A 17,072-nucleotide genomic window follows, 5' to 3' on the forward strand; every position below is an offset into this window, starting at 1 on the left:
TATGATCATTTATTTTCAGTTTGTTCATGGTAGCACCTTCAAAGAAATCCCCATGACTGTCTATAGTAAGTACATAATGAATATTTGCCACACAGTTGGCAAGATGCAAAGAAAAGGCGAAAACAACATTTTTCTTTGTATTTACAAATGAAGATTATTGATAATCTGGTATTTAGGATTCCAAGCGATGGCAAATCTCATTCCACCTGAAACAGGGCTTGAGGTCCTAGGTTTGGCTATATCTTTCAACTTAAATGAACCCTTCTCCACTCATCGGAAAAAAAGGAGTGATACAATATAAGAAAGACAATAAACCAAGTACTAGAGTGCAAGGAGGGGGAAAAAAGACATTCAAAGCGGAGAGGTCACTAAAAGACCCTGCAGATATATATGAAAATTTAGATGTGTAGACACAGAAATTGCCTTAAAGAAGACTTGTTGTTCACTTCACCCTCAAGCTCTGAGCTACCTAAGGACAGGGTGGGAAGTGTGTGCCAAAGAATACTAATGTTTACGAAATGGTGATTCAAAAAGTCTCCCCATCCAAAACTGGACAAAGGAACTAAAATTCTGCCATGTGGTAAACCTAAAAAGAACTCAAAGGTTCTTTTTACCCCTGACATTACCAGATTATCAAAATTAACTCTCTATACTACTTAATGATAAACAGTATTTCACTCTCGTAAATGTAGCTCATATATCTTTTTCATTGTGGCTTTTTCTTCTTTTATCTTTTTTCCTTTCTTTCATTGCAACTTTCAAAGCAGAAATTATTTTCATTTTGTTTTGGCTCTGTAGTTAAAGACTCAAATTATATGTATTAATAGCTAAAGCATTACTTCAATCCCTTCGTTTATTCTGGCTAGAAAATTATACCATTTTATATAGTTATTCAATTAAGAAAAATTCCCTTAAGATTTACACTAGATATGGAAAAGGAGCAAAGTCAATGTGACGAGCAAAACAAAATGTCTTCTGTTCTTGTTGATCTCAATTATGTGATGATAGCATACAACATTCCATTATCAGGCCAACTCAGCAATGTTTATAAAGATTTAATTGAAATAGCTATGAACCAGCATGGTATAAATTCCAGGTTGAAAGTAAACAATCTTGTTAAAAATATACTTTATAACAAATCCAAGAATCCTTATGGGCTCTGTTCGTCAAATATATCATTTTTCTCCATCACCATCACATATATAATACATTTCTCAACTTTTCTATTTTATCTATTTAGTTCCACTACTTTCTATATATGTTAATACAATACTTTAGTTACACTAAGCCAGAATATTATAATTCATTTATATTCCCCTACTAAATTGCATCCTCATTCCCAGAGTATACATTAAATTTTATGAAATTATACAAATCCATTGACTCTTTCCTACCTACTCAGAACCCTTGAAACTTTTCCGAGATTTACATGTCAATATAGAATGCTTCTTTTACTCCTCCCAAAATGGATTTGCTGTTATTAAGAAGTATTTTCAAATAGAAGCAGAGACTAAATAAACTAAATCTTCTATTTGTATGTTCCTCTGTTGACTTGTCGCTAAAATTTCTTTAATTTCCTTGCTGCACATTATTCCTGTTTTCAAAATACCATATATTTTAAATTGTATTGTAGAGGGAGGGATGCTCTTTAATACACATTGTCAATATAAAACACTTGAGCTGGAAAGGATTAAAGTCAATATTAATCTTCAGTCTACAACCTGTTCCAGCTATTTAAGTCTTTAGAAAAGCAGGATTGAAATAAAACTACCAACCAACTAAACATCCAGAAGTTCAAGTTCCTTAACATGATGAAAAAAAAAAAAACTCACTTAAGCTAAAAGTAATTAACCCATTTTGATAGTAGCAGCAGAGACCTCTGGTGCATTTGATCTTCATGGAAATGTTCCTCTGTAGCAAGACTATCTGTGGAATCAATAACTGAACACATCAATTTTTAATATTTTAGAGCTTCATAATTTGAGATCTCAAAATGCAAAATCTAATATGTCTGAAATGTTGTCTCTATGAAGGCCTAGAACCCACATTAATTCAAAAAAAAAATTGACACAGCAAAACACTTGAGAAGCATGTGGTGAGAACTGACAAAAATCTAGGCTGTACCAGCACCTCACCCCGATATGTCAATGCAATCTGTTTTGAAGGCAGAGTTAGCTTTAGTGTTGCCCACTATCTAATGGAACCATCTTTCAAGCCTCCTAATTATAAATGACAAGGAATAGGTAGCCCTGGTTGTATGGCTCCAGAGGCATATTTCCAGTTATTTTGTGCAACCAAAGTCAACCAAATAGTTGACTTATTTTAAATAAGCTTTGCACATGATTATCTTACTTGGGTAGATGACATGCATTTAAAATATAAATCTTTAAATTAAAAAATGCTGCTGCTGCTGAAGCTGAAAATTAAAGACATTTTAGCCTATATCTTAAATATTGATCATATATTTGTTGAATAGAGCTCATGTCTGACTGAAATGTACTCTTACTTTTAAACATTCTGAACTTTTTTTTCTCTCTATATCACTGTTATCAAATGCATGAAAAACATGTTAAAAGTCTTCTCTATCCATTTTTTTCTTTTAATTGAAAAAGAATCCAACAATGCAATTTAAGACATTGTGAATTGCATGACATTAATCTTGTTTATTTGTCTTCTGTTGCTATGCAGCCAATATTTTCAAGAAGTACAAAAGAAGGTAAAGAGCTTTAGTGGTACAATTTAAAATTATAGATTACTAGATAGAATTCCTCACTTAGTGAGTGTACATTTCACTGCAACAAATTCAAGTCACTGAACATCAGAGTTCAGCATCTGGACATGAGAAGATATTAAATTATGTATCATGGATATTTTCTGTATCTGACTGCCTAGACATATTACTATATATATCCAATACCTTAGTACCCTACCAAAAAAAAAGAAAAAGAAAAGAAAAATTTTGTTCCAGTTGTTTTGTGTAAACATCATTCATGTTCCACTTTCTATATTTCCAGCAACTAAAATTATAACCAAAGTTGTGGAACCAAAAATTAAAGTGATTGAAGGCAGTCTTCAGCCTATTATCAAAACTGAAGGTAAAAACCAACGTTATACATGGTTCCTTTAATTATGAAAAAAATCCATTAAAATACTGATTTCTATGAATGTATCTACATTCTTTTTGAAACTAACATGCTAAATATTTCTATACCAATGGCATGCTCATGTAATTGCATAATGTGGAGTGCAAATTATTTAGCAAAGTAGATGGTGCATTCCTAATACTTTCAGTACATTTGCTTGTACTTGATGTAATTGGAATCTAATTGACTTTGCATTATCACTAGTACCCAGATACTCACTCAACAAATAAATCTTGAACACTTTTGCTGAAGTTAGACTCATTCAAGAGTATACTTTCTTTTTGCAGCTTTATTCCTAATTTCCCTACATGACCTCTTTTGCACCATTACAAGAAGCTCTTCCAAACAAATGCAGGTATTTTTCATTCTACAGCCTAAGAGAGCACAGAAGTTATACACTATGAAAGCATTTAAAATTACAAACATATATGATATATTTTAAAATTAGATCATCAGAAACAGAAAAAATAAGTAGCTTGTGCAGTGAGTCAAACTTAAAATACTTAATCCCAGTTCTAAAAATGTTTTCTTATATAAGATACAAGTACATATAATACATAACATATATGTTATTATAAGTATCATATATTTGTATAAATCTCCCCTGATACTTCAGACTAGAATATTAAATAAGTAATCTCTTTTCTCTGTTAGCCAACTCCAACATCTTTAATATTATCCTCATTTCTTGTATTTTTATCATCTCCAAGGATCAGATCTTAATCATTTTTATATACATGTTTAAGTACCTTAATGAAGTGACTTGCCACAGAGAAAATACTCATATTCTTTTTTTTTTTTTTTTGAGTTGGAGTCTCACTCTGTCACCCAGACCTGCTGGGCTCTGGCGATCCTTTCGCCTCAGCCTTCCAAGTAGCTGGAACTACAGGCACGTACTACCATGCCCAGCTAATTTTTGATTTATTGGAGAGATGGGGTCTCGCCAAGTTGCCCAGGCAGTTCTCGAACCCGAGAACTCAGTCAAACCACTCACCTCAGCCTCTGAAAGCGCTGGGATTACAGGCTGAGCCACCGAGCCCAGCTAATATTCTTTATTCTATAAGAAAGATAGAAATAGTTTTCTGAAATGAGAGCAGATCTTGTCTTTGGTTGAATCTCAGGGACACTATTATTGTAACTATCTTTGATTTTGCTATTTCTTTTCAGTCAGTGAATTGAGATGACAACTTCTTGAATACTCTTGCTCATGCCTTTTAACGTGAGCCATGACTTAATACTTAGACATCAAAAACGCATAGGCAAATGTTGATTTCCTAGTTAAATAGTGATCTACATTACTATTCATCCTTGAGACATAAAATTTAGTTATTTTTTGAAATACTTCCTTGTTTTTTTTAATATTATACTTATATGTGGTCATTTATTTGATTTTGTATATTGATGCAATTTGGTATTTTAAAAAGAAATTTCAAATTTTAAAAAGAAATTTCAACCAAAATTTTTGTTGAAAAATGTTTTTATCGTTTTAAGGAAAAATTAAACAATGATCCTTAAAAATAAAATTGGGCCAGGCACGGTGACTCATTTTGGGAGGACAAGGCAAGAAGATTGCCTGAGCCCAGGGATTTGAGACCAGCCTGGGCAACTTGATGAGACCTCTTCTCTACAATAAATCAAAAAAATAAGCCAGGCGTGGTAGCATGCGCCTGTAGTTCTAGCTACTTGGAAAGCCGAGGTGGAAAGATTGCCTAAGTCCAGCAGGTTGAGGTTGCAGTGGCTGTGAACATGCCACTGTGCTCCAACCTGGGCAACAGAGTGAGACTCCAACTCAAAAAAAAAAGTATAATTGATTTTTAAATGTTTATACTGTTTATAAAATCAGTTTCCCTAAAATATTACATTATAATTGTACACAACTTTTTAAACTGAAATCATTTACATGTGCAATCCTTATTTTCAAAGAATCCTCTCTCTTCCTTCAAGCTTTTCTATTCAACTAATTTATCTTCCCAATCCTTGTCAGTAATATTAGATCTTATTCATCTTTTCTCAGTTAGGAGCACAGAAGGGCGCTAACTTTACCTGAATTCTTGCTGTAAAGGAAACACGAGTGAAAAACAGAGTCATGTCACCTTTTCATTAATAACTCTTAAGTTAAAAAATTCAGAAATTTTACTTTTATGAAATATAATGAAGGAAACAAATATTTATCTTGGTAGCCATTTACAAGTGTCCAGCTTCAAAGATTGCTACTGTCATCACATTCTTACTGTTTGGATATTTGCAGATTAATTGATGTCTTTTAAATTTTTCTAAATAAATTAGGCTTCACAGTGCAACTTTAGGATGCTTCTTATAAAAGGCACTTAATCAAATTTTAGAATTAAAAATAAATCACCTGAAAGTCAATTCAACAAATAGTTATTGAGCATCTATTTTGCTAGGTACACTCCTAGATGCTGGAAGAGATAGGAAAAAATTTTGATAAAATTCCCAGCTGCATAAAGCTTAACTAAAAGGATGTTTCCAAAATTTCAGTTTGTTCTTTCTAAAGAAATATTGATATTTTATTATCTCATTTCTTGTTCTTAAACTTTCTTTTTGAAGTTATTACATCTTAAAAACCTGGTCTTACATTTTGTATTCAGTATCCCTTGACTTTATAGATCAAATATTATGACTTGAAATATTTACAATTTGAAAGAACTATACTCTTATTTTCATTATTTCAGATTGTTCTAAATTAATTTTGGTAATTATATACCTTGACAATTTCTGAACAAATAAAAAAGAAAACCCTCTCACAGATAAGTCAATACAGTTACATTCAACTATTTAAGAATATTACAGTATGAGTTAAATGTACTGAATTCCTATTGTTTTACACCTCTATGAAATAGTCTTAATTAACTAATGTAGTAAGCAGCTTTCTAACATTCAAAATGATTTTCTCTTGGAGTAAAATCATTTTGCAAGTCAAATGCAGCACTTATTTAACTTTTGCATTTGAAGAATTGTTTAACTATTAATTAGTTAATTTTGTTTATTCTCACATAGAAGGTAAGTATTCAAATTTATTTTTCCATACAACCTGAAACCCAGCATCTTAAAGGTAGGTGTAAAGTTGGTGTGTTTTTATGTTCAGTCTTATACCCATTAGATAAAAAATAAATAAATAAATAAGGTACTCAGTAATTAAAAAATTAAATGAAAAATTTTAATAAGAAAAAAGTAATGGAAGATATCAATGTGGTAAAGTAAGATTTACACCCAATGATCATTAGAGCAATTCAGATTTGTACATACTGTATGATTCACAAAATCCACATGTAATATTTTGTGTGATCATATTTTACAACTACCAATGCATGAATGAGTCTGTACATTTGTTTAAAAACTAATGTAGAGGAAAGTAATTTTAGTAGCATACCAATGGACTAAGTCATTTTTTCTCATAAATATTGTGTAATTTGAGGACAATGGGAAACATTTAAAATTGACATCATAGAACCTAAAACCACTTTGACATTTGAGTAACAGCATATGTTGAAATAAATTTCCTGTTCTGGTAAACTTAAAGGACCACTTTAACATGACAATTTGTCTTCTAAAATAATGTCTCAGGACCCACAATTAAAAAGACCAACATTGAAGGTGAACCTGAATTCAGACTGATTAAAGAAGGTGAAACGGTAACTAAAGTGATCCATGGAGGTGCGTTATGTGTTTCCTGATGCCTATTCAGCACCCACTGCAATTATTTTGAAATAGTGTTGGTCTAGAAATATTGAACATCTAACATTTTCTCTTGGTTTTCATTTTATATAAATTACGGAAATCATTGTCTTAGCTATTGATTCTTGTTAACCAGTCAGAAGTAAAATATTGTTTATCTTTTAATGGATCTTGTTGGAATTAATTTAACCATTAAGTCTGCAGGTCCAACAAAACTTATTACTTTTGCAGATGCAAATGACAATTATGGAATATAACAAAACACTAATGTCAGTACAAAAGGACATATTAGACTCATAAATTGAAAAAATAATAGGATTTATTATAGTTCTCCTATTCCAGTGATGTATAACTCCTTGGATTCTCATTAATACTCATTCCACAACCAAAAACAAGTATGATATGGATAGTTTGCATCTAAGCGGACCCTCTCTCTCACCCAAGATTCTGGGCATAACTGTTACCTTTTAGACCTCCATTGATCTGAATTTATTTGATATATGTTCCAAAAATGATCATGGTTGAATACTAACTGATAATATTTCAAGAAATATTATCACCAAGATGTCTAGCTTGTGAAAGTCTAAATGCCATATGAGGATAAGCCAAAAGCATTTCTCTTCCCCTACTATCAGAACCAATTATAAAAAAGTACACCAGAATTATTGATGGAGTACCTGTGGAAATAACTGAAAAAGAGACACGGGAAGAACGAATCATTACAGGTAATGCTTAATTTTCCACATGAATCTATGCCCGAATTATAAAGATAAAACATTATTTAATCCTAAAATATCTTTGTAAGAATCATTAGCAAAACTGATCCTTTTGTAGTGATTACTTAAGTTGTTTCATTTCTTTTTTGGCATAAATAATATTATCTAAAATGTATAATGTGTGTTTTACTCTGAATTGAAAATGTGTAGACAAATCTATAAGCAACTGTTTTATTATGTGCACTCAAACGTATTATATATCATCTTCATTTTACTTAGTTATTAGATCCTAGAAGAAAAACCATTCCCTCCTTTGAGCTCCCATTAATCTTAAGGTCTATAATCTACATACCAAAATATATGAAAATTAGTACAAAATGTTCAATTATTTTAGTAAACCTTTATATGTCTTCCACCTATAAATTAGCCTAAAATTTTAAATTCAGCTATAATCTTAGTATTTGTTTAAACAAGCAGTGTGAGTATGTCCTTTGCCTCATGTTTATGTAAATAAAATTTTGTTAGAGCATAGTCATGTCCATTCATTTATGTAATTTCTTTGGTTACTTTCATACTATAGTCACAGAGTTGAACAGTTTCAACACAGACAACATGAGCCACAAGTGTAAAATACTTAACTCTCTGTCACTTTACAGAAGAAGTTTGCCTACCTTTCTTCTAGACCTTTTTCTAATTTCTTTCTTTTAGGTCCTGAAATAAAATACACTAGGATTTCAGCTGGAGGTGGAGAAACAGAAGAAACGCTGAAGAAATTGCTGCAAGAAGGTCAGCATGTCTAAAAAACTAAAAGTGTTATTTTACCTAAGCTAGCTCTATCAAAGTCTAAATAATCTTTAGGACTTTATGTTTTTTACTCTCATTCTATTGTTCAACTTCCATACCAACACAAGAATAAAAGCACAAAAATATGGAATGAGGTATAAATGGAAGACATATTTATTTTGTTTTACAGTATAGTAAGTCCCCTACATACAAACAAATTCCTTTCTGAGAGTGTGCTAGTAAGTCCAATTTGTAATTCCAACACACTTAGCCTAGGTATCCAACTAACAAAACTGGCTATATAGTACTATACTATATTTCACACAAATAATACATAAAATATAAACACAAAAAGGAAAACATTTTTAATCTTACAGTACAGCATGTGACAATGTACACCAGAATTATGAACCACCTTATGTAATTAGACATGCAAATGCACGTTCACATCTTTGAAAGTTTGCAACTTGGAGGTCTGTATGTAGGGGACTTGCTGTGGATTGTTCAACAGATTTATAAGAAAATTTGTCTCAAAAAACAACTTTAAAAACTACAAAGCAAATGAGTGTGGTCTGAAACTCATTATTGGGCAGATTCCATTATTTATCACATCACGTCTGATGTCTTTATTTTATTATATAAACACATTTCTGCTGCAAACATGTATCCTCTCAGAGGTCACCAAGGTCACCAAATTCATTGAAGGTGGTGATGGTCATTTATTTGAAGATGAAGAAATTAAAAGGCTGCTTCAGGGAGGTTAGTAAAAGGAAAACAACTAACCCCCTTAACAGGTTCTGATGACTGAATTCTTCAACTTTTTAAAGACTGGGCAAGCAGGTCTTCCTTTTAATTGGGTTAAAAAAGCCAACATCAGCTGTTATCTTAACGATCGTGGAACACCCAATGGAAATCTAAGTAATAATTATGAAGAAATGATTACTAGTTTAAACAGTCTTTAAAAAGTTTTATGATGTAAAGCTTGAGGAGCAATGAATATTTTTTTGCTTTGATTCAGATAAAGATAAGGATATTTTAAGTATGTGAAAAGGGAATCATTTTTACTGCTAGTTGTAAAACAAGCTTACATTTGACCTGCATTTTATATATTAAAAAATATATTCACTGCTCCCATAATATCAATAAAGGCATGTTTTTGAATTCTGTAAGTGCAAGATGTAGTAAAAACAGTGCATTTAGCAACTTTCTTTTCTAAAACTATATTCTTTGGAATGGGTATCTGTTTCTTCTAACAGTTTGAATGATAATCTATACCTGGAGATGTAAGTGATTTTGCATATAAAATTAATCTTCATCTTTATAGAATTTTCTTTGTTTATGGCATTAAATGGGCCGACTTGTAACAGCAAAGAAAAAAGAATTCAAAATCTTACATGTACTCCAACTGGCAATTGTTCAAAGAAGTAATAGATATTTTTTTTAAACTTAGATCATTGGCATTTGACTAAATAAATTTCTATTTCATTTTATTAACAACAAAAGCATTAAGCTGAAAAATAATTTCAAAAAAACAAAACTGGCAATTGCTCAAAGAAGTAGTAAATATTTTTTTAAATTTAGATCATTGGCATTTGAATAAATAAATTTCTATTTCATTTTATTAACAGCAAAAGCATTAAGCTGAAAAATAATTTCAAAGAAACAAATATTTAAATTATTTGGAAAAAAGAAATAGCCTCTTTAAAATATGCTATTAATTGAGAAACACAACTGAATTTTGATATTTATTTAAAATATAAACTAGATAGAATTTCTGCTTTTAATTTTAAAAAACTGTATCACCATGTCCAAGAAAACATAAATTCTTTTTGGATCTCGTATATTTTTGACAATTACTGTTTCTATAGCCAGTATTTTAATATATGTAAAATATCTTACTATTTAGAAACTTATCAGTGGTCACTGAAAAAATAATTTTAGCTCAACCAATTACTGAATTTTTTCTCAATAAAAGTATAAATGTCTGAAAACATACATTATTTGCTTCCAGAGAACCAAGAGTCTATGGCATACCCAAGCCATAATGGAACCAAAGATTTCTGTAAGATCTAACACAGAATTTACTGTCTATGCCAAAATGTTTAACTGTCTGCTAGATAAACATCTAAAGATTTGAAGAAAAATGAACACATTTTGAACATTAAATTGAATTCTTTTTTTTAGTCCTTGCCATAGTAAGCAGCTTTGTAGAATGGCAGTGCTTTTTAGAGAATGAATAAATTAGTAGCTGTATGTGTTTATATTGCTTTAATTCATTTAGGTTTAAACATCAGGTAAGTATGCTTTCTTCCCTTTTGTAAGCTCCTGTTATTGAGTCTGTTATAAACAATGCAATTAAGTTCTAAACACTTGCTTCAGCCAAGAGAAGAAATAACTGCTACCAGTTAAAAATATAATAAATTTTTAGTTAATAAATTCCCTTTTAAACTCTTCTGTTCCTCCCAGATGTTGATTCCTTTAGTCCCAGTGCAATTTCTCTATATATCATAAGGTATCAGTTTTCACAATGCTATATCATAAGGTTATATAAATCATTTCCAAGATTTTGCTCTTCATAGGAAAGACAGTATAAGCAATAGTTACTACTATCAACATCAATTGGACATACTCATGTTTTTTGTTTTTTGTTTTTGTCTAGCTATCTAAAATCATCATTGAGTCACAAATGTCCCGTTGCCTAGTTGTCTAGATCATAAAAGACATTGATTTACAAGGAAGCTAGTAAAGATTGCATTATGCAAGACTTTTTTTTCAGAGTCTGGCTTGTTAATACATATCCAAACCATAGTCTTCATCTCAAAAAGTTCTATCTGAAACTGAATTTTCTATCTGAAGTGATCATACTGTAAACATTGTGGTACATGTAATTCATTTTATTAATTTACATGTCTTCTCTAATCATTTAAGTCACGACTAAGTGGTTCTTTTCGTAGTGATGTTTTGATATGTCCCTGAACTACTTCTGAGCCCTTAACTTAAAAATATTCTTATAAAATACATAGCTTTTGTGTTTACCTTAAAACTATATTTGCTGAAAATATCCAAGCAATTAAAGGAGAATAACAGGATATTGCAGAAGGAAACAAAAAAAAAGGTCATTTTGGAAGGTTTTCATAAATCTACCAATATAATATATTAAGATTTATAGCTTCTATAGAGAATGGTGGATCAATCTTTGTCTGCCTTTAGTCTGAGCTCCAACTCAAACCCAAAGTTGACTCTTTTCTGCCTGTTTCCTTCATGTGAAAGCAAGAATAGTAACATAACCTCTAAATTAGTTAACATATGACAAGCTCATGGAACAATGTTCAGCACCTAGTTAGCTATCAGTGAATGTTGCTAAAAGTATTTTCAATTAACATTAACAACAGTCAATAAAGTAATATTTTACACCCTACTTTAAATTTTCATAGCCATAGTCGTGTAAAAAATTCAACAAACAAACAAACTTCCAAGTAATTAGGCTAAAACACTTTGCATGCTTTAGGAAAAACGGTGGAGAGGGGAACTTTTGTGCCAAATTATTTGGTGATTGGTTTATCTTCCCACATTTGCTGCTCTAAACATGACTTAATATAACTCTCATTTATTTTGCAATAGCAGAGAGCTTCTGGGATCAAATCTGTTTTCTACAGTTAAATAAAGCTTTTCTTTTAAAACATTTGTTTGCCACATTGAACATTTTTTATTCTGAAATATTATCATAGCAAAATAATATTATAAAATCTTATTAGTTGTGTACTATCAAATTGATGAGAAATCTTAGAGCACTTGTTTTAAAAAGTAATTTTTGAAATACTTCTATGATATAGTTTCAAATTGTATAACAAACTGTTGTTTAAAACTTAATAAATCCATATGAACAATGCTCTTACTAATTACAGATTGGATCATCTCTTCTTGCCAATATTTTATGTCATTAATTTGTTGTTAGATAAAATTAAGAAAAATATTTACCTATTTGCTAATATTTCAGAATTCAGACTTTCTTATCTTTCACAGACTTCTTTCCATTAACCAATCAAGAATGATTTTTATAGTTCTATATTTTACTATAATATTAATATGGTGTGATGAACAGTTATATGCCTTATATTCTGGAGGGAAAAAGACGTTTAGAAAATTTGCTAAGTAGTCAGAAAGAGAATACATAATTAAAAAATTAAGTTGCTGTAGGAATCACAATGCTCCAAATTTCCCTTTTTTTTTTTTGAGTTGGAGTCTCACTCTGTCCCCCAGACTGGAGTGCAGTGGCCGCTCCCGGCCACCGCAGCCTCACCTGCTGGGCTCTGGTGATCCTTCCGCCTCAGCCTTCCGAGTAGCCGGAATTACAGGCATGCGCTACCATACCCGGCTGATTTTTTGATTTATTGTAGAGATGAGGTCTCGCTGCCCAGGCGGGTCTCGAACCCGCGGGCTCAGGCAATCCACTCACCTCAGCCTCCCAAAGGCACAGGATTACAGGCTGAGCCACCGAGCCCGGTCTCAAATTTCCCTTTTAACTCATATCTCAAATGCTCCAAAACTGAGTGAAAATGTGAATTTAGGCCTCCTACATAGTCTTGTTGTTAATGAGTTAAAAGGAAAATATGTTACAACTATGATACAACAAAAACGGCATATTTTAAAACATTCGCAGTTTTTAAATATGAAAACTTTTATTATATTCAACTAGCTGAATTTTAAAGTAGTCTCATAGAATTGACACCGAATTGGGTGTGTGGGGTGGGATGTTGGCACACTTATCCTGAATTCCCTATTATTACATTTCTAGAGTCATTGGGTCAATGCTATTTTGTTGCCCTCATATGTGATACAGCAACCACAAATTGATCTTTAATGAGAATATCTCGGAGGCTTATACTACAAATAGGAATGATTGCAAAAATGAGTGGCTAACTCTGGGAAGATACTCGTGCTAAACTTTATATAATGTCAAACATCCCTTCATCATAAAGTAATGCATTTTACAAAAACCTGAAAAACTTATATGTCGTTTACTCTGTGCAAAATGACACATTATGCATGGCTCCAAAAGCCAGAATGAAACAAATATGTTTTACAATTAAGAAGCATTCATTATAATATGTGAAAAATAAAAGTCGTTTGTTCAATGTCAAAACAAACTCTAAAGTTTATAAGGTTTACTACTCAAAAAAAAACCTATATGTTTAAGTGATCTTATTTAGAACTTTACACTTTTCTACTTAGCTGTGGTCTCCTGTTTGGTTTTAGCCACAATTGCAAAGCATTTCTAACTACAACAATTTAATTTTAGACACACCTGTGAGGAAGATTCAAACAAACAAAAGAGTTCAAGGTAAGTGTATTCGCTATAGTAATACATAGTAATGTGTGTATATGGCATCTTTGTTATGTGAAGAGAAATTAAAGAATAGCAGAGTGTTTTACTGTATTTTGTTGAACTTGGTTGTCTCTCGGAGAGAAAAGTTAGCCAGTTTTTATTCAAAGTATTTTGATGATAAGAATCAGAAAATAAATTGCTCTTATTCTATACTATTGAGTAGAATCTAAGAATAACAAATAATAAAGCAGAGGCAAATACACTTATGTAAACTGCTAAGCATATTGAGCCATTACCTAGACTGAAGTATATAATCTACACCTATACATTAAAATTTTATTTGTATACAGGTATATGCATAATTTTGTTTGAATAAGAGTTAAATCAAAAAGAAATGTTTGAATACCAATGCTAAGCAAACATAGGTTTCAGGCGGACCTGAATCTTTATAAATGTTATGTTAGATGAGACTTCAGTTGAGATATAAGTAAATAAAAACTGCAAACATATATAAAACTGTGAATATAACTATATACAAAATTGATTTTTAAGTGTGGATTATATAGGGATCTATCACAAGCACTATACTTTTCTTCATAATTACACTATGCACATATTCTAATTCCTTCATGAGGAATTAAGTTTCCTTACATTATGAATTATTGAAAGAGCAAAGAGTTCCCTTTTGGAGCCTAAAGTAAATTACTTGGAATTAAATTTGGAATTTCTGAGATAATTACATATTAATAATCAAAAGAAGGATCAAAGCTCACCACAAATTACAGGTACATCTGAATTTGAGCCAATCTAGTGAATAGAACTTGAAAGTAAAAGATTGACTACACGCATTTTTTTTCAACTGAAGGATTTATCAGAGATTTCATGTATACATTCAAATTCATGTAAATTTTCTAAAAAATTTAAATCACATTTAAAATGATTACTTTCATACAAAGATAATCTTGGTTTCATCACAACAAACAGGATAAGAAAACAATCCAAAATTTATGGCAATAAAAACAGTGGCCTTTCATAGTGATACATAGAATCTCATATTTTTAAGCTCTGAAGTTTCCTCACATTTATAATCTATGTGTTCTTCTTTCTTCCTAATTAGGATCTAGAAGACGATCAAGAGAAGGTCGCTCTCAGTAAACATCCAAAAACCAGAAGACAAAGTTTATACAGCCCTAAGTCAATAACCTGACCCTAAAGGAAAATTATGAGAGCCACACTGACTTCAGGAACTGAAACATCAGTACAAAAGAGGAATCATCAAACAATTATGAACAAAAATTTATTTTTTTTTCTGAGTGAGAAATATGAGGGAAAGTGTTGGGTGGCCTCCTGTGGGATAGGATCTAGCACCTTACAGGTTTTTTTATCTTGACATTTAAAGTTCTGGTTAACTTTGGAAACTACCAGAGAAAACTCTTTTTACCAATTCATTACAATTCAAATCTGAGTGGTGAACTGTTATCTCATTGAGAAGATTGAGCCTTGAATGTATGTAATGAATAAATAATATGCATGCAAGCAGTTACCTCTCCATGGGAAGCTAAGTTATAAAAATGGGTGTTCAGTATAAAAAAACAAGCAAAATTTTCTACATCAAGAGGCTTTGCACATTTCTATACATTGTGGGTTTACTGGTAAATTATGTTATTTTTACAACTAATTTTGTACTCTCAAATGTTTGTCATATGCTTCTAGCAATACTTTTTTATCTCAAACATTTCAATAAAACCATTTTTCAGGTATAAAGAGAATTACTTCAAATTTGGGTAATTCAAAAAACATAAGGTTTAAGTTAAAATGTGGTTTGGACTTGGCAACAGGAGTTTATACCTCTTTTATTGTAACAAATATTCATTAAATGAAATTCAACAAAATTAGTGTTTTTTGACTTTTTCCTACTATTATGTTATATAGAGAATCATTAAACAATGAAGCAATCATTCATTAAACATCAACTGGGCACTTTATATAACCCCAGGACCATGCTAAATTGTGAGAATTTAAAAGGTGAATCAGATACATTTGCTGTCCTCAAAAAGTGAAGTGACAAATAGCCAATTATTCACAATACACCATGGACTGTAATAAAATAATAAATAGCACTAAGCAAGCATAGGTGCATCGGTTGTTTATTCTTGTGCTAGGCATGAGGAGAACCACAAAAATGTCCTTATCTAAGATTTCAAGTAACAGAGTACATTGCATGGCAAAACTGGGAAGACAACGTTTACTGGGAAAGATTAATTTGATTTACTCATATTTCAGCTAGTGGCATCTTTATCTTACACATTTGACATGGAATCCATAGTGATAGGTAGTAACTGAGTCATGATAGTGTAACAAAATTATACCACCTGTTGGAGAGCAGTCATTGGGAGAGTGCAAAACTGGGAAAAGTCAAACTGAGGACAAGAGGTTAAACCACAGATATTCGGCTCTGATCAGAGAAAACTGGACTCAGTACTAAAGTACCACTAAAGGGCCTAGAAAGCTTCTCAGGTAGCTGAAAGATTCTATTCTGAAGAACCCATGAGGTGTGGAATTAAGATATAAAATTCTGAGAGTGTCATTTACTGAAGAAACATTGGATTGCTTTGGTTTTCCACAATACTTTCTAGTTTGGGAGAGAAATGAAATTGATTCCTACCATTTAAAGTTCCTTCCAGAAAAGAAAATATCATAAGAACTCTGTACCCATGTAGAGAATCTCAGTTGAAAAAGGTGTGTTGTGATTTTTTCATGATGATTCATAATAAGTGGTTACATATGGTGATATCGGCAGTATAGACTAAATTATCAACATAGATGGCTATTCCAAAGAGGAAGCATGTGTTCAGAATGCCCTAGAAGATTACCAGTTAATTGAATAGAAGGATCAATAGATGGATTCATTCATTTAGCCCCCTTCAGAATATTCATTCGATAATGAGCCATATGCTCCAAGTTGGACTTTGAACATGGTAATCTAGGACAATAAGATTGATATCAAGGTCTTTTTGAAGACTGTTAACTTAAAGGCACTGCTTTTTTTGTCATAGAAAAAAATCAGCATTACCTTGTACACATACATAAATCTAGCCTATTGTTCAGTAAAAGAATTGTATTTTGAGAAATGTAAATGTGTTTACAAATAAAAGTTAAGGTGGAACTGTTACTAAATAGAAATAAACCTAGCAATAACATATATAAAAGTATAAGAAAATGAAGAACCATAATTTAGAGCCCTAAAATAAGGGCATAGTGAACGCATTTATTTATTGCAATTGTGTTGACACCTTGCACTTGATTTTAGTAATTTTCCCTGTATAAGTGGCATACTTCTGGCTTAGGGACACTTAACTTAGAATTGTAGTCTTAGCAGGAATCTGCAAAGAGCATTATTTCTCAAGG

The 17,072-nt window shown here is 31.4% G+C and overlaps 1 protein-coding gene across 9 annotated transcripts in view; it reads left to right on the top strand.

The window, feature by feature from the left end:
• The window catches only part of POSTN (periostin), a 34,651-nt gene extending 19,100 nt beyond the window's left edge, over window positions 1–15,551 (top strand). The window contains exons 16-23 of one of the 9 annotated variants that reach the window (XM_008073132.2): window positions 20–65; window positions 3,015–3,095; window positions 6,729–6,818; window positions 7,475–7,564; window positions 8,264–8,341; window positions 9,014–9,097; window positions 13,638–13,679; window positions 14,782–15,551. In XM_008073132.2, the coding sequence (XP_008071323.1) occupies window positions 20–65; window positions 3,015–3,095; window positions 6,729–6,818; window positions 7,475–7,564; window positions 8,264–8,341; window positions 9,014–9,097; window positions 13,638–13,679; window positions 14,782–14,819 (549 nt within the window). In that variant the 3' untranslated portion in view covers window positions 14,820–15,551. The remainder of the gene's footprint in view (window positions 1–19; window positions 66–3,014; window positions 3,096–6,728; window positions 6,819–7,474; window positions 7,565–8,263; window positions 8,342–9,013; window positions 9,098–13,637; window positions 13,680–14,781) is intronic. The other 8 variants (XM_008073135.2, XM_021706509.1, XM_008073134.2 and 5 more) reach the window with 8 other exon arrangements.
• Window positions 15,552–17,072: the final 1,521 nt, after the last annotated feature.

Source organism: Carlito syrichta, unplaced genomic scaffold (assembly GCF_000164805.1).
Source record: "Carlito syrichta isolate Samal-C Ts95f unplaced genomic scaffold, Tarsius_syrichta-2.0.1 Scaffold315653, whole genome shotgun sequence".
In the NCBI taxonomy this organism is placed as follows: domain Eukaryota; kingdom Metazoa; phylum Chordata; class Mammalia; order Primates; family Tarsiidae; genus Carlito; species Carlito syrichta.